At 42.1% G+C, this 19,168-nt stretch overlaps 1 protein-coding gene across 8 annotated transcripts in view; it reads left to right on the forward strand.

Moving 5' to 3' along the window:
- HHAT (hedgehog acyltransferase) overlaps positions 1-19,168 on the forward strand; it is a 168,593-nt gene that overhangs the window by 92,886 nt on the left and 56,539 nt on the right. For all 8 annotated transcript variants that reach the window (XM_083433097.1, XM_083433101.1, XM_083433096.1 and 5 more), the window contains one exon: positions 17,192-17,393. In XM_083433097.1, coding sequence (XP_083289223.1) covers positions 17,192-17,393 — 202 coding nt within the window. The remainder of the gene's footprint in view (positions 1-17,191; positions 17,394-19,168) is intronic.

Genomic DNA, 19,168 nt, shown 5'->3' on the forward strand with positions numbered 1-19,168 from the left:
AGCTAGTATGATGGCATTTCCCCCCTCTCCTTCTCCCTGTGCCTCCTAAATATATTCTAGGGCTTCCTCCAGTCTTCCAAAGCAGATTTGGGAGTGGAGGAGGGAAAATCCTATTGTACTAGTGATAATCCTTGCACTAATGGGATGAGTTAGTTGAAAAAACCCCTGAGATATAACTAAAACCAGCAGTAGTGACAGAAATTCAAATGCCCAATAAACCTCATCCCTCTAATCCTCTTTATTTGCCAGTAAAAGAACACCAAGGATACTGGTGAGACACCAGCTCAGAGGTCCTCACAAAGGTGAGAGGCCATTGTAGAGAGATTCCACCCATGGGCCCCTGACTTAGAATTGCATTAGGTGTGGAAACCACCAGCAGAACTTCCCCTGCAGATCTATATTAAATTGCATAAAGCTAAGTAAAAATACGTATTCTGTATTTTTTGTTAACTGTGTTATAACCAGTGGCACCATGGGTCAGTGCATTTGGCTATTAATCAGAAGGTCGGTGATTCGACCCGGGGCCGGGTGTGGGTAGGATTTCTGCATTGCAAAGGGTTGGACTAAAAGACCCTCAGTCCCTTCCAACTCCACAATTCTATGATCAGGGCTTTTCTACAGACAGAACTCACCGGCACTCAGTTCCGGCACCTCTCAGGTGGGCACCATTGCCATTACAGTGGAACCTTGGTTTTCAAGCGTCTCGGAAGCCGAATATTTCGGTTTTCGAACACTGAAAACGCAGGAGTAATTGCATCTGTTTTCAAACGCTTTTCAGGTGCCGAATGGCTTCCGGGGAGTTTTCTTCTTTTTTCTCCATTGACTTTGCCAACCACTCCTTGTGCCTCATTTCAGAAGTCGAACGGTCTTCCAGAACGAATTACGTTTGACAACCAAGGTACCACTGTATAAGAGAACAAAGGAGGCATTCATAGTGAGTTCCGGCACCTCTTTTTCTGGAAAAATAGCACTTTATATGATTAGATATAAAGATCTTTCCTTCACTCTTTTGACCTGTTTCTGACAGGGAAGAGCCTTTTCAGCTGAAATGCTTATTCCACAAATGGAATCTTATTGCCGTTCCTACATCAGAGGCCTGTCAGGCAAATAGAGGTTAAAAACCTCTAATTCTTCCCTCCTAGTTGATGGTGGCTCTTTCAACATTTAATGGCTATTTATTGTGGTTACTTGTAGATGACTCCTGTAAGTTCCTTATTGGGTGCCCTGTCCTATCTTAGATTTGTGTCTAAGCTCAAGCATAGTATAGTATGTGTCAGAAATACTCAAAATAGATCCATTGAAATCAGTGCACTTAAGTTACTCATGTCTATTTATCTGCTCTGAGTTTGACTTAGTCAGATACAACCCCTAATCTTCTTAGCTAATAAAAGGGATATTTACGGTACATGGTTGTCACTGCAAGACGTGCTGTGCTTGGCCCACAGTCACACTGGCTAGGTATATCAGTCTGTCATATATTACTAAAAGAGTACTTAAAGCTACATAGCATACCCAGCTTATTCCTCTTTAGCTGTTTCCCAGGGAGCAACTATTCTGGGTCAAAAACGCCACCACCTGATAGCTAGTTCCAGTGAATTATCTCTGAAGTTAAACCTAGCCCAGTGGTGGATTTAAGGGAGCCCTACCAGTTTGCCAGTACAGTGGTACCTCGGGTTACAAACGCTTCAGGTTACAGACTCCACTAACCCAGAAGTAGTACCTCAGGTTAAGAACTTTGCTTCAAGATAAGCACAGAAATTGTGTGGTGGCAGTGGGAGGCCCCATTAGCTAAAGTGGTACCTCAGGTTAAGAACAGTTTCAGATTAAGAACGGACCTCTGGAATGAATTAAGTTCTTAACCAGAGGTACCACTGTACTGGGTGCTGAGCTGAGAGGGGGCCACAACAATGATGTAGAATGGAAGACAAGGGGGGAGGCTCTAAATTTTGTTGCTGTACAGGGCACCACTGAAATTTGAAAGTCCACCACTGCCTCGCCTATAGTTTTGGCTGTGTATTGTGAGAATGTGGGGAGATTGCTGCTCATATTGACACTATGGGCTGAATTTAGTGGCGGTACAAGCAAAAGCCACTTGCACAACCAGCCTTTCTCTTCTCTTTCTGTTTTAGTCACCAGTAACCTTCAATATGGCTTCTCCAGAGGGTTAGGAGGCCCTTCCAACCAGCATGATTTCTGTTACACCGGACAGTAGTGCATGGGGGCAATCAATGGGTGCACCAGCCAAGCTCTGTTCCATGGAGGGTCCCTCTGTATGATTTGGGGCAATGATTCAAATTGCATCTCAGTGCAACATGGTGCACACCAATCAGAAGTGGGCCCCTGATCCTCTGGATAAGTTTTCTGGTGATTGCAGGGAGCGGAGGGAGAGAAAGACAGTGGTTTTCCAAAGCTGCCCTTTACTTGCCCAAGCCTTAGATGCAACCCCCTGGCTTGTCTGAGAAATGCCCTAACCCAATCTGCTCGCTTTGCTTTTGAAGAAATTCTTTTTGGCAACTAAAGGCAGATGCCTTGACTTGAGTCACGTGCAACGTTTTCATCAGTTAACAAAAGAAATGAAGATTACAAGATGGTTACCTTGTAAAGTTGGATAGAAATGTATTTGGGAACTGCCCACGTAGAAGAGGTGGTACCTATAACCCAGTTTCGCTCAACATTTTCATTGGACACGGCATAGAAAACATGCTTTGTCATATTTGCAGGTGGGGGGAAAATGTGTGGAATTACCTGCTCGAAACATCAATACCAGTATAAATCATAGAATCATAGAGTTGGAAGAGACCACAAGGGCCATCGAGTCCAACCCCCTGCCAAGCAGGAAACACCATCAGAGCACTCCTGACATATGGTTGTCAAGCCTCTGCTTAAAGACCTCCAAAGAAGGAGACTCCACCACACTCCTTGGCAGCAAATTCCACTGTCAAACAGCTCTTACTGTCAGGAAGTTCTTTCTAATGTTTAGGTGGAATCTTCTTTCCTAAATGTTTCTGTTGATATCTGCCCCAGGGTTGAACAATTTTCAAAGTTAAAATGCCACTCTCCCCTTTCCTGTTTTCTATTTTACCATCTAACCTTCCTGTCTATCTGCAGCATTACTTGTAAATCTTCAGAGCTTTTACTCTTCCACCTTAAAAGATCATCTCCCTTGTGTTTTCAATGGAAGGTTTTTTGTTTTGCCCTTTGGGATGTCATGATTCCTTTTTACTCCTTGAAATGGCCTGCATTTCCTTTCCCTGTATCCATTAGCCTGAGCCCCTAGAAATGAAGATTAAGAGGATATAGGTCCACAGGAGAACATTTTTCAGTCTGGTTGGAGACTCGTCTCAGTGTTTAGAAAAGAGTTTTTCTGTCTCTCTTCATATATATATATATATATATATATATATTTGCTTTCGTAGATTTTCACGGGTACAGGAATGCAGGTTTTGGTGTCCTCGGGTGTCTTCCCGTGTAAAAGTTGGGGTGTCTAGGCGACGTTTCGACGAGGTCTCACTCGTCATCTTCAGGCTGGTGCTTTCGGCTTCTTGTTACTGGAACAGAGCAGGATCTCAGTGTTTGAGTTCCTATAAATACTGTTGAGGAGGTGTGGTGTATAGCCTCCAATGTTCTGGGCAGAGAGGAGGTTCCCAGGCTAGTGTGCCTTTTCTTCTTTTGTTCCTTAATTACTTGAGGGATATCTTGAGTGATTTCTTGAGTGATTTCCTGAATCCCACTTAGGTGGGTCATTAGGTGTGGATTAGTTGCTAAAGCCTTCGTGTCTTGAACTCTTGAACTTTGTGAAGAGTTTTTCTGAGAAGATGGCTGTACTGCATTTGGTTGTGCTCTGGCTTGGCTTCGTGTATAGGGGCGAGCTGTGGTTTTGTGGCCTGTGCCAGCCAGATCTGTGTAGGGATTGCAGGGGGGTGCAGCATCCGGAGGTGCCACCCTGGTTTGGCTACTGGATGGTGTCTGTAATTTATCTGTGGAGAGGGTCTGGGTTTGGGTCTGGTATATATAATGATATATAATATCAAACATCAAACATAAAATCAAACATCAATTTTAAAACCAAATAACAACTCAACAGTTGATTTAATCAACAATTAAATCTCATTTAAAACTATGGAAAAACAGCACAGCAGCATATAACATAACTAGCAGCTTCGTTCAAAACCTTAAACCCTGAGTGTCCTATACAGTACAAATAGGGTGACTTAATCAGAAATATCTGTGTTAAGTTCCAGTAGTTTATTTATTCAGGTAACTTACAAATCGCTCTTCATTAAAATCAATCTCAGAGGTTGCCCCTACACTTAATACTCTGGTTGGGATTCCTTGTGCAAACATGAAGCTCCTAATACTTGCCATATGAATAACAGCCTGCTCATGATGCATGTTCCTGTCTCTTTTGATTCGCAAACAAAAATTTGTAGCTTTTGCCTACATGCTCCATGGTTGCTCAGCTGCTTAAGCCCAGCCCAAGACTCCGAGGTTTGCATACATAGATAATTTTATTTGTATGCCACCTTTCCATAGTTCGAACTCTGCTCTGCTTGTCACAAAAGTCGTCATAAGCAGTAAACGAAACATCAAAAAATACACAGCCAATTTGGACAACTTCCACACCAATCATAATAAGAGCTAAAATAAAGATGCAAAAATTAATCCCAATAACAGCAATAACACCTTCCCAACAACAACAACAACCCAAACTCTTCAGCTCAAGAGTCTTCTCTGCAGCTTCAGCTTTTGTAGCTGGAGTCAGTCAGGGCCCTGCCCTCCCAGACCAGGTGGAAAAAGCTTGTGGTTCAAACATTAGAAACCTTGAGTAGATTCCAGCAGACATCTTCCTTTTATGGCTTGAAGTTATTTGGAGGGGTCCATATGGGGCATAATTCAGTGGTGGACCACATGCTTAGTGTGTGAAGGGTCCCAGATCCAAGCCCTGGCATCTCCAGTTAAGTCAGAGTACACTCAAGGAATGTGTCCCAGTGCGGGTGTCTGCTCTCAAAAAGGCTGGCCTGCTCTACGATCCCATTGTGGATTTCATTCATTGACTTTGTGTGGAAATGGTTGAGGTTTCTGTAAACTTTAAAATTCTGTTGGTAAATGTAAACGGAGGTAATACTTAAGCCTAGTGTTATGGTGTTTCCCTCTGCTTCTCAACATTACCCATCTTTAAGGACGCTCCAGTTCTTCTGTCGGTCTGGTCTCTGAGCCATTGACTTCAGTTTGTTGGACACATTCCAGTGACTTGGGTAGGCGCAATAGGATCCCTGCATGTTGAATTATTCAATAGCTTCTTTATAACTTTGCTGAGGCAGAAAAAAAGGCACTATCTTAATTAAATGTTCTATCACTGCATTTTATTCCTCACCAATAGTTTCTTTTCCTGCTTTTTGCAGCAAAAAGCTTTTTTGAAGGAAAGTAGGGGGGGGGGGGGACGGGGACGATGCAAACACTTAACAAAAGTTTGTCTAGTTTCTGTGTTCTGTAGTTGCAGGATGCATTTCATACAGGGGAAGCACAGAAGCTGTGTTCAGAAATTACACCAGGGCTGATTTTTTCCATGCCATGTTTTATGGGTTCCCACATTGCTAAACAATGTTATTAGATTTACCACATGGTCTGATTGCATGATGCCGGTCCTATTTATTTATTTATTTATGTTGTTATTATTATTATTATTATTATTATTATTTACCCTGCACATCTGGCTGGGTTTCCCCAGCCACTCTGGGCAGCTTCCAACAGAACACTAAAAACAGAATAAAATTTCAAACATTAAAAACGTCCCTAAGCAGGGCTGCCTTCAGATGTCTTCTAAAAGTCAGGTGGTTGTTTATTTCTTGACATCTGATAGGAGGGCATTCCACAGGGCCGGTGCCACTACCGAGAAGGCCCTCTGCCTGGTTTCCTGTAACCTCACTTCTCGCAGTGAGGGAAACGCCAGAAGGCCTTGGCACTGGACCTCAGTGTCCGGGCAGAACGATGGGGATGGAGACGCTCCTTCAGGTATATTTCAACATGGTGGCTAAAAAATGTTTCCCTCCCTACTTTTGCAGTTGGTATCACTGACGATATTGGTGACAGAGCTTTGGAACAAAGAAAAGTGAATGAAAGTTGAGGTCTGAATACATTCCTAAACTGAAGTGCAGAACTAGTATGGTCAAAATCACTGCAGATGCAAACAATCTTTTTAAATACTCAAATGCTTTGCAGACAAATCTCAGTCCGTCCCAGAGGGTTTGCTCACACCCCCCTGAAGACCAAAATGAAGGAGGCACTGAACCATCTGGCAAAATTCTGCTGCACTCTGCCAGTGTGCAAAGGAAGATATGAAACTTCCTTGCACCGAGTCAGATTGCTGACCCAGATAGTTCCTTCTTTCTACAGCAGTGATGGCTAATGTGCAGCTGCCCAGATGATGTTGGACTCCAACTCCCATCAGTCACAGAAAGCATAGCCACTGGTTAGGGCTGATGGTAAAAGGTAAAGGTAAAGGGACCCCTGACCATTAGGTCCAGTCGTGGATGACTCTGGGGTTGTGGTGCTCATCTCGCTTTACTGGCCGAGGGAGCCGGCATACAGCTTCCGGGTCATGTGGCCAGCATGACTAAGCCGCTTCTGGCGAACCCGAGCAGCACACGGAAACACTGTTTACCTTCCTGCCAGAGTGGTATCTAATTATCTACTTGCACTTCGTGCTTTCGAACTGCTGGGTTGGCAGGAGCTGGGACTGAGCAACGAGAGTTCACACCATCACGGGGATTTGAACCGCCGACCTTCTGATCAGCAGTCCCTAGCTGTAGTCTAACAACATCTGGAGGACACCACATTGGCTATCTACAAAGGCTGGCTGGTCCTTCATGGCCTTACCTGGAGAAGCTGGGGATTGAACCAAGCCTGGGATGAAGGAAAAAGAAGGAACATTTTATCACATGTGGTGGGAGTGTAAGAAAGTGAAGGGTTTCTGGGAGATGATTTATAATGAAATGAAAAAGATGTTAAAATATACATTTGTAAAGAAACCAGAGACCTTTCTTTTAGGAATTACAGGAAAGGAAATAAGAAGAAAAGACTGTAAACTTTTTCAATATGCAGTTATGGCAGCAAGAACTCTACTGGCCCAGAAATGGAAACAAGAGGAAATACCGACGATAGAAGAATGGAGACTGAAGCTGACAGACTATTCAGAACTGGACAGACTAACCGGGAAAATTAGATATCTTCGAGACCAAAAGTTCATTGAGGACTGGGGGAAATTTGTTGAATATCTGAAAAGAATATGTGATGTGCAAACAACGCTGGTGGGGTTTCAAGAAGTACTGTGAAAGCTGAGATATATTGTTAAAAAGAAATAGAAGTGGGAGGGAAGTTTAATGGCAATATAATCAGAGGAAATGCGTAACTGAGAGGTAAATACGGATGATTGTCAGAGAAGCCGAAGGAAGTCCAAAAAGAACTAAATTTTGTGAAAATTTTGATAAGATTGTATATTTGTGTTGGAAAATCAATAAAAATTATTTTTTTAAAAAAAGAACCAAGCCTGGGATGACGAGCCTTTTTGGAGCCTCAGGCACAGTTGCAAACTGCTGTGGATACAGCACACACACTGCAACTTATTCCATTGGCTACAGTATAATGCTTCTTTCAAGTATCATTTCAGCAGCATTAGGGAGAGGACCTTGTGGTCCCCAAGGCAGGTATCTATGGACTCGGGTGCACTGGTAGTTGTCTAAGCCATGTGTCAGTGATCTGGGAATAGGGTGCCAGTTCTACAACAGCAAGATACATATATAAGCTCAGGGCAACCCAAAAGCTTGGTGGAACAGAAATTACTAGATGCTGGAGAGCCAATAAAGAGAGGCCCAGGTGAGCTTCTAAGCATGGGTGCCATAACAAAAAAGGCTCTGTCATACATCCCAGCTAGCTGAACCTCTGATCACAGGCAGGACACAGAGCATGGCCTGTTGGGTTGAAATAAACGACAGATGAGTGACAAGTGTCATACGGGAGGCATCTCTCGAGCATGTCTCAGAGAGTCCCTTTTATTGAATATTACAGCATTGCCACGTATGTGTTTGCTGCTGATTGGTTAACACAAATCATATGCAAGGGTTGCATATAAACATTAATCACCAATAGATTAAAGGTTGGGAAAGGAACACAGAGTTGGACAGGTATGAAAACTTCCCTATTAAACTATTACTAATGATTGATATTCGCATTCATAGATGTGGTCAACCATGAATTAAGAACAGGTCAGGGTACGATGTTTCATGAACTCAATATGAACTGAACATTCTAGGATGGGTGAGGACGGAATGCTTCAGCTCAGAACGGTTTGTCAAACTCATGTGCAGAAGCAAAACCCCCATCAATGGCCTTTGATGAGGCACAGTGGGCAGTCAGGCTCTTGAGGATGAAGATGACCCTTTCAGTCTCCTGGTCCCAAACAGTTGTCTTCTTTGAAGGCGAAGGAACACAGAGTTGTGCATTGAAAATTACATATAAAAGTTTTCATTTCCCAAGTGATTTTTGCAAATGCATGCCTTATGTGAGAACCAATATAGACACAAATGCATGCACACATAGGGAGTCAGCTTAAAAAAGCATTAGGTTTAGTTACAATTAAGTAATCCTGTCTCATGATAGCAGATTTCTTAGTGGATTAATATGGATGTCAGATATTGAGGTCAAAAGAAAGAAAGAAGGATGAACTAACAGGCACAGCCCGGATACAATAATGTGAGATTTCCTTCTATGCTTGATCACAAGAGATAAAACACTTTGCTGTCTTATTGCCTTCAAATTATTCCTTACATCTTTGCAAAGCATCTTGCAAGGGTTTACACAGGTTTAAACCAATTCACTTGATGGGCTGAAGGAAAAGAAAAATCCATTCCATTTAAGCAGCTGTGATTTCTCTGTAGAGCACACAGGAAAAGAAAGCAGCCGAAAACAACCTTATTTTTGTCACGGAAAAAAGTAGACGTGGATCTGAATTCTTACAAAGGACATTGAGCAAAAAGGTGTCAACTTTATCACCCCTTCCTGCATATAATCCACAATTTTTAAAGCTTCTTCTTTTTTTATTTTTTAAAAGGACTTTGAAACAATGGAGTTATGTGCTTAGACTTAGAAGAACTTGGCTTGAGGCCAGTACCATCTTCACAGTAGTTGGGTTTTTTAAAGCATCAAACACAGGTCATAAAAATGAACATCCAACTTAATGCAAAACCATCTGTGCATTTGAAACGTGGGGAACATTTGCACGTCACCTGATGGATTCCAGAGTGGATCCCAACACTGGGGGGGGGGGTGGATTCTAACCCATTTTATTGCATGGAAGAGCAGCTGCTCATTAAGAAGCATGCATTACTTAGTTCCAGTTTCTTCTCTCTCTCTCACCCTCCCTCCCTCCCTCCCTCCCTCTCTCTCTCTCTCACACACACAGCAATCATCTTTGAAGTGTATTACTTTGAAGATATCTATTTTTGTAATCAGTGCCACATTATTGGGTTTTCTTTCCCTCCACACCCTTAATTAAATTGCGCTTCGTTGATTAAATGTGTCTAACTGGTGTCAGAAGAAACTCTGAGAAAGCACTGAAGAAAGTGTTTTCAAATCCTTGTCTAACATTCTGAAGCGGCAGAAAAGGCCCTGCCCACCATTTTGCAGTCTAAACAGAATACCTCTGTGTTTAGACTGTAAAATGTTGGGCAGGGCCTTTTCTGCCGCTTCAGAATGTTAGACAAGGATTTCTGATGTTCAGGCTGTGAGATCCATTGTCTACAGAGCCAAAACAGCACCACGCATGCAAAAGAGTATTAAGAGCGGGGGTCACCAACTTTTTTGGACTTGTGGACACATTGCAAATTTTCAAGAGTGCTGGGGGTTCCAGTGGCAAGATAGCTGCTATGTAGGGCACGGCAGAACACAAGATGGCTGCCATGGGGAGTGTGGTATTACTCAAAATCAGAGAGACAGCAATTTCACACCTACCATAGGAGGTCATTTATGGCCTGCTGTTCCTGGTTGTGGGGATCACACAATAATGATTTTATATACACACCCACATCCACACACTGCATCTAATGGCAACAGGGAGCATTCCTAAGTACCAGGGAAAATATACAAGATGGCCACACGGCACTCACTCTCATTTCACAGAAATTGCCTAGAAAATACTTGCACATTTTGCCGCATAACTCAGAGTCTGGGGCACCTGCCTGAGGGCACCAGTGTGGGCATCATGGAGCCTGCATGATGGAATTCTTGTCTGGAATTCAGTTATTTCAGAAAAGAATAACACATAAGTTACAGATTTCTAAGGGACAGGAAGATCCTGATCATTTTTATTCAGTATGGTGGGAATATATTTCATATAGCTTGGTTTCAGATTTACAGGTATCTCCCCCTACGTTTTCTAGAGAAATATGGTTGTCATGGTTTTAGAAAGGATGTTATTATTTAATAAATTTAAGTTTTCTATGCCATTGCCTTTAGTTGAATATATCATTGAATTTTTATATTCTTCCTTAAAAAAAATAATGTTATTAATATTGTATCATTACACTTTGTAGCCAAGATCGTTGCACATCAAACAAGCTTGCTTGTCAGGAAGAAAGAAAACAAGTAGTGAGGGAAAGAAGAAAATAAAATAAAAATGACATGTGAAGAGAAAAAGGGGAGCAGATTGAAAAAACATAAACACAGCCCACAAAAAAACTTTAAAATGCGGTGAATAGATTAAAAGGATAAATATCACCATTTAGATTGCCGTTCCAAAAATGTGAAAACAAAGCCCACCTCTCAATAACTTTGTTCTCCTGATTATCATGTATTGTTTTATCTCATCTGTAAGTTTTATCGTTAAGATAATCTGCCAAGATTTCCTCAACCAATTAGTTGTAGGGGGGTTGTCTTTATTCTTGTAATACACTGTTTTGCCATTGTTTGCAGTGTAGTTAATCAGCTGTAGATCGGTATTAATTACTTCACAATGAAGTATAATTATTATTAATTGTAAAGATTTGATTTGATTTAAAAAAAAAACACCACTGCAAAGTGATGCAGAAATGAGGGATTGGAAACATTTAGATAGAGAAAGAAATAGAAGGACAATTTTGTCCATTCCTACTTTGACCACAGAAGAGTGAAAGAAATTGAAGCCCCGTATATTATTATGATGACCCTTGAGCTTTTTGGTGTATTATTTCAAATGAAGTGCAAAGTAGAATGTGAATCCTGGAAAAAACAGAGATTCTCATTAGTTATTTTCCCTCGTCTTCTTCCAACTTCTGGTCTTCTTCCATTTGGTCATTAGCAAAGTTTCTACGGTTCATGGCTTTAGTCTCTCCATCTTCTTGCCCATTAAAATATTAAAATCTAGCAAGCACTTAGGCAAGCTTGTTAAATTAGTAAGGAATGTGTTTAAGAATTTAAATACTGGATAGATTGTAATGCACTTAGGAGCAGTTGCTCTTCTGCCTCAAAAAATTAGTTATCCTTCTCTGAAACTTGCATATTGCCATTTTGTAGCTTCTTGTTCTCTAAAATTCGCTTCAGCCATTCCTACCTTCGTTTGAAATACATCCATGTAGCATGTCTCAAAGACACAAATACTTCATTATCAACCAAGGAAAAGCAATCATGGATGGTAGAGAGGGCTGTCACAGATTTTTACAGTTCCATAATGGACAGTGTGTCCTTTAAATCACTGTTGGATGACTTCAAGTAGATAATCATATTAAGAGTCATAAATACCTTCTCTGATTTCCATAAAGTGCATGCAAAGCTCACAGGTGGAATTCCATTTTTAATTCTGTTTTCTTGACCCTGAGCAAGACCTCTCTGGAGGGAAACAAATCTGCATAGTCATATTTTCGTAGCCCTGGTTCTCCTTGTATTGCCATAGCGGTGTTGAACATTCCTTACACCAAGTTTAATTAAAAGCCCTCAGTTTTTGTGTGTGTAGGTTTCCTTGCGGTCGCCCTGCATCATTGACTTTGTAGTATCCTTGCAGTCTCCAAACTGAAAATCCTATGTGCACGATTGAACAGAGAGACTACTCAGACAGTCACAATGCACATGCAATGTAACATTTGAGATGGGTGTAGGCATGTTAATTTGTTTCTACGTCCCCACCCCGATTCTTGCAGCATTTTGCTCTTACACCCACCTTTCTCTATCATCTTGCACGTAGCTGTAGTATGGGCCACTGCCCCTCCATGTGTATGATGTTTTCGAATTGGACATTGTAGTTCTCTGGCACATACAAGTTTCATTAATAAGAAATAAGAAGATTTGGTGTGAAAGTGTTAAAATATTGTAAAAAAAACAACAACCCAAAACCAGATGGCTTGATGCAAATAAGGTGAAAATGCCACAAAAATGCAGATCTTGCAGGAATTCAGAGTGCTTATTCATCCAGGGGCAGCTTGTAAGCAGATTCATTGAAAGCATGATGGATTTGGGAAGTCTAATACTGAAGCCATTAAGCATCAAAGTTTGCAAGCACAAACAGCTTCCAAAAGGCTGTCTCACTGTGCTGCAGCTAACACTTGTAAGAAACTAAGGAAGTGGTAATTGGGTTTGAAAGTTTTACGTCTTCAAGAAATGTCATTCTTAAATATTTCAGTAATTATGTTTGTGATGCAATAGGGATTTGAAGGGTAGTATTTACATAATCTGTCCAATTCACTAATGGGCATCTTGTGAGTTAAAATTATGATGTGCTGCTTAAATGGAACAGCTTGCCTGCAAGAGATAAGCTGACTCTAAAAAGCTGCCCAGTTACTTGAAAAAGGATGCTGTGCAGTTGTAGAAGGAGTGCTTTGCACAATCACCACCAATACAATGTGGGCTACTTTTCAGTAAGAAATACTTTAAATTCGGGTAGGTAGCAGTGTTGGTCTGACGCAGTCGAAATAAAAATAAAAATAAATTTTCTAGTAGCCACCTTATAGACCAGGGGTAGGCAAACTAAGACCCAGGGGCCGGATCTGGCCCATTTGCCTTCTCTATCCACCCGTGGACAGTCCAGGAATCAGTGTGTTTTACATGAGTAGAATGTGTCCTTTTATTAAAAATGCATCTCTGGGTTATTTGTGGGGCCTGCCTAGTGTTTTTACATGAGTAGAATGTGTGTTTTTATTTAAAATGCATCTCTGGGTTGTTTGTGGGGCATAGGAATTCGATCATCCCCCCCCCAAAAAAATATAGTCCAGCTCTCCACAAGGTCTGAGGGACAGTGGACGGGCCCCTTCTGAAAAAGTTTGCTGACCCCTGTTATAGACCAACTAAGTTTGTTCTGGTATACACTTTCGTGTGCATGCCCACTTCTTCAGATACACAGCGTATCTGAAGAGGTGTGCATGCACACGAAAGCTTACTAGACAATTTTTTATTGTACTTTAAATTGTCAGGCTTTTTTCATTCGGTAGGTAAAAATTCTATAACTTAGAGTAAAGACTTCACAATCCATGACTGGGCAATACCTTTATCAGAACCAAACAAAATGTCAAGCATTTACGGCAAATGGTTGGGTTCTCCATATTTTATTACTCAAGGCAATATACTACTCAAATACTTCATTATCTACATAAATGTGTTTGGAAGGACAGACCAGGACCATAATTACACAGTTTCCCGTGAAGCTGGTGGGACAAATCAGCTGTGAATTAAGTCTCCTATGATTTCATTGGGAACTAAATGCCACTATCATTATTATTTATTAAATTTATATCCTGCCCTTCTTCCCCAAAGAAGTGCAGGACCTCAAACACACAAACAATAAAACATATGAAACATTTAGAAACAAGTCCAATGCAGACTGGGAAAGATCTTTACATACAAGGCTTGTTGGAAGAGGAAGATCTTCAGCGGGTGCTGGAAAGACAGGCTAATATTCAAGCTGAGTGAATTCCAAAATGTGGGTGTCACAACTTAAAAAGCCCAGTTCCTACATTGGGTGGAATGGACCTCCTGATAAGGTGCTGTCTGCTGGAGGCCCTCACCTGCAAAGTGCAGGGATTGATGGGGTATCCATCAGGTATCCAGTTTCCCTAGGTACATTTCAGGTCTCCAGCTGTATAGGTCTGTATACACCAAAACCAGCACCTTGAACTTAACCCAGTAACTAGCATTGCCTGAGTCCAACCCTTCATCAGTTTTAAGTCACAGCCGGACCTCGCTTGTGTAATGTTTTACCATCTAGCTCTTAATGGTTCCACTGTCAACACTAAAACTATACCTAGATCCCACCCCACCCCTCAAGGATTCACATCCAAGACTTTTCATAAGCAAAAAGGAATTAATGCTCAATTAACCAACTGCTGGCACTAGATTGTAAAAGTCAGATAATTGAATCTCTTTCCCTCCTGTACAGCTGCCTGAGCAGTAACCTAAGGAGAGCCAATTGACACCGTGTAAACTGAACTGTAATTGAAAGCACGCTTTTAAATTAAAGTTGTCATTTCTAAGGCTGTTCGTAGTGATGGTCACATTGGTGCCAATTGAGATCATTTGCACAAACAGAGGAGTTTCCTGATGAGCAGCAGCCTGAATCTGCTATAGTTAGAGGATGCTTTTGTGGAAAACTTTCTTGAATTATCCTTTCAGGGACCAGCTTGTGTCCTGCGATGTTCACCTTGCTGGCTAGGGCTGTTAAAAAAACTTCAGATGAGCTTAACAAACACAATAGCATATTACTGATGCGGAAACACACAGTACTCTGCTTTTTCTGACTTCCAAACCCTGATTCTGGCAGATATACTGCCAGACAGAGCTGCCTTTCTCAGCCTGGTGCCATCCAGATGTTTTGGACCACAACTACCATAATCCTTGGCCATTGACTGTGTTTGCTGGGCCCAATAGGAACTGCAGGTTGAGGAAGGGAGACCTATCCTTTTAAAAGAACCCAAGATGCAGCCTGTTGAACTGTCTATTGGAAAATTTTATGTCCCATGTTTTAGCTATCATTAGAACTGATTTTTACATGGGGGGTGGGGGGTGGGGGGGCTTGTATGTATTCCATGCAAGGTATGCAAGAACAACAGGAGAGAATCTAAACCACACAGGATAGATCATGTCCAGTTCTTCAAAGGAGTCCTGGTTTGTTTCCCCAGAAGGAGTTTTCTGCCGGTGCAGAACTACTAAAGAAAGCCTGGCAGTCTCTCAATTGGAATGGCTAAATTGCAAGGACGGATAGCACTTAGAAAGCACTTCTGTGCTGCTTGCAAAACCTCCAGCTACGATAACACTTGCGGAGCCTCAACACGAAGAGTAGAGTGCTCTTACTACACTTCCCATTCCCCAATTCCCTAGTTTTGTTGTGTGTTTGAGACCAGGATCTAATAATCAAATATTCCCTGGGGGAAATGGCACTAATTAACAATGCATCCCTGTGCCGGTTTACTCAGAAGTAGATGCCACCTCATACAATGAGGTTTATTCACTAAGAAGATGTATGCTGAGGATTGAAGCCTGATTTATGGAACAGAAAGACCTCAAAGGCTGGTGTTGACCACCATACAGAGAGATGAATAGTGATTCTGAAATGTTGTAAGCATTTGAGAATTAAATGTTGCTACTTCTAATTGCATTCTTCAGTTAGATCTGTATCTCCTTAATCCTGTACAATTTGTTTCTATTTCTTTGAAATATCGCTTGGGAAGGGGACTTCATTTCCCCTCAGAACCAGTGGAGCTGTAATAATAATTATAAATGTAAACATTATGGATCAAATGACTGATTGCATTTACTACCTCAAAAGGAAAACCTAAGTTGAGACCATATTACAAATATGGAAGTCTTGGGTTGGGTTCCCCACTCTATGTCACATGCATTACAACTTAGAATCATAGAATCATAGAGTTGGAAGAGACCACAAGGGCCATCGAGTCCAACCCCCTGCCAAGCAGGAAACACCATCAGAGCACTCCTGACATATGGTTGTCAAGCCTCTGCTTAAAGACCTCCAAAGAAGGAGACTCCACCACACTCCTTGGCAGCAAATTCCACTGTCGAACAGCTCTTACTGTCAGGAAGTTCTTCCTAATGTTTAGGTGGAATCTTCTTTCTTGTAGTTTGGATCCATTGCTCCGTGTCCGCTTCTCTGGAGCAGCAGAAAACAACCTTTCTCCCTCCTCTATGTGACATCCTTTTTTATATTTGAACATGGCTATCATATCACCCCTTAACCTCCTCTTCTCCAGGCTAAACATGCCCAGCTCACTTACCTTCGCTCCGGGTACCATTACATGGCCTGATCCTCCCCACTCCACCAGCATCCCTGCCAATGTGGAGAAGAGCCAGTATCAAACTCAGAGGAGGCCCAGTGAAATCCATGCACTTAAGTCAGTTGATTTCAGTGTGCCTACTCTGAGTTTGACGTAGTCAAATACGATGCAATGATGTCAGGTAAATTGTGGGAGTGAGAGGAAGAACTGCATGCTTCCATTCTCAACAGCAGCTCTGAACTTTGTGTAATACCTCTGTATAGATACTTATTGCAAATAAAACAGAAAGTAAAAAAGAAACAATGTGAACGAAGGCAAAGACATTACTAAAATTTACTTAAAATTACCAAACAAGATTTTACCAAAACTTTTCAAACAAAGCATTTCATCCAACAATAGTGTTTCACGAAACCTATTGCGGAAAGGTTTAAGAAACCATGCAAGTAAATACGGAATTATTTATTTGCTGTGTTCTGGTTAATATCCTGTTCCACCTCACTGTCTATTTTTTAATCGTGTTTTCAATACTCTGTTGGAAGCCATCCAGAGTCGCTGGGGAAGCCCAGCCAGATGGGTGGGATATAAGTAACAAATAATAATAATAATAATAATAATAATAATAATAATAATTTAAGTTTAACCTCACTGGGAATGTGGCATAGCCTGTGTATTCAGTTTTGGCATCTTCCAGGTGGGGGCAGGGGGAGGGAGATGCCTCATCTTGCCAAAAAGCATGAATTATTGTTTTTTAAAAAACAGTAACAAAAAAACACACAAACTCATCCACTGCCTTTAAGAAACTATAGAGGTTTCAGAAAGAAAATGTCAGGTAATTAGTCAAGGCAGCACTTTAGAGCTGCTGGTGAAAACAAATTTATATTGCAGTAGTTGTATTGCTGTGATTTCAATGAAGTCTTAATTACTTCTGCTTATAATTTCCCTGGCAGGTACATTTACATCCCGATGGGAGGATCCCGCTGCAGCATCTTGAAGATGCTCTTCTCCACAGCAATCACGTTCGCTTTTGTAAGCTATTGGCACGGCGGCTATAGCTACCTTTGGTCCTGGGCGATACTTAATTGGCTGGGAGTAGCAGCCGAAAATGGAGTGAAGAGGCTGGTTTCTCTTCCAGCTGTCCTTGATTTAATTGTAAGTTCATTGGTTTTCATTTTGTAATGCTCAGAACTATAGGACTAGACTCCCTCTACTAGAGACTTCAGGTCGTTCAGTGCTATCAGAACACGGCCACCTGCTGGACTCGAGTTTTGGGATTGGCAACTTTCTAGAGCTACATAATACAGAAAGTGGGTGTGCTGTGAAATACAGTGACAACAAAAGGTAATTAAAAGTCCTGAAGGTCATCTAATAGGGGATTTTACTTTGCTTAAAAATCATAAAGGTAAAGGTAAAGGGACCCCTGACCATTAGGTCCAGTTGTGACTGACTCTGGGGTTGTGGCGCTCATCTCGTTTTATTGGCCGAGGGAGCTGGCGTACAGCTTCCGGGTCATGTGGCCAGCATGACTAAGCCAATTCTGTCGAACCAGAGCAGCGCACGGAAACGCCATTTACCTTTCCGCTGGAGCGGTACCTATTTATCTACTTGCACTTTAACGTTCTTTCGAACTGCTAGGTTGGCAGGAGCAGGGACCGAGCAACGGGAGCTCACCCCGTTGTGGGGATTCGAACCGCCGACCTTCTGATTGGCAAGTCCTAGGCTCTGTGGTTTAACCCACAGCGCCACCTGCGTCCCTTAAAAATCATAGATTGCTGCTAAATAATTTATGGCATCAGAAATTTAGTGCAGCTGTTTGTTCATATATCTGAAGTTGCTAGACTTCAATTCCCATCACTCCCAGCTAGCATGGCCAATTGTAACGGATATTGGATTTTGTAGTACAACAACATCTGAAGGGCACTATGTTGGCTACCCCTGATTTTGTGCAAAGGAAGTTCTTTGGGTCTCCTGTCTACCTGTATCTCATAGCTTGGGAAGTTCAAGGGAGGAACCTAAAAGGCAAGCATCTTGAAAGAGATCTGTGCTAGAAGCCCTGCTAGTGAGACAGAAGTGTACACATGCTCAACAGCTCCACCTCATCAGTGTTGGTTGTGAAGCTTCACCCCCACAAGTGCAATTCAATATAGATTCTTGCTGTGTGAGTATCAAATCCTTTTGTGCAAATCCCATCTTCTCTCACTGGGTGCTTCTAGGCGGCCTGCTTATTGAATATTCATCCTCATTTGTTTGCGAGAAGATTAGATGACATCAGCTATTTAATGAGCATTCGTTTTGATTTGTTTGCGGGGAGATTAGGTGAAGTTGCATCAAAGCAACTTGTTATTGCACACTTTCCAGTGCATTTGTACAGCCATGTTCCCACCAGTGTATTGAACATAGTACTAACCTCCCCACCACCTTGCCCCCTTCCACTCTTCCTCCTGGAGCCAGCATGGTGTAGTGATTAAGAGCGGTGGACTCATAATCTGGGGAACCGGGTTCGTGTCTCTGCTCCTCCACATGCAGCTGCTGGGTGACCTTGGGCCAGTCACACTTCTCTGAAGTCTCTCAGCCCCACTCACCTCACAGAGTGTTTGTTGTGGGGGAGGAAGAGAAAGGCGATTGTTAGCCGCTTTAAGACTCCTCTGCTGCTGGGAGGTCAAGTAAGCATCATGACCCCACCCAGAGTTGTGTTTTGTGCTTCAAGCTGGTTCTGGGGCAACTTAGGGAAGGATATAATCTGTCCGCCTGCCTGCTTTCCAGAAAAGCACTAGCAAGGCAATTCAGCTATGAGACAACCAAGAATCTTCCTGGTCTAGGGTCTCAGGCAGAATTGAGAGGCATCCCGGCATACTATCCAACCTTCCCCATTGAAGAGCATACCGGAAGCTGATGCGAAAGCTACCCTACCACACACAATCCACCCC

The sequence above is a fragment of the Podarcis tiliguerta genome, assembly GCF_965153285.1.
Source record: "Podarcis tiliguerta genome assembly, chromosome: 3".
Classification (NCBI taxonomy): domain Eukaryota; kingdom Metazoa; phylum Chordata; class Lepidosauria; order Squamata; family Lacertidae; genus Podarcis; species Podarcis tiliguerta.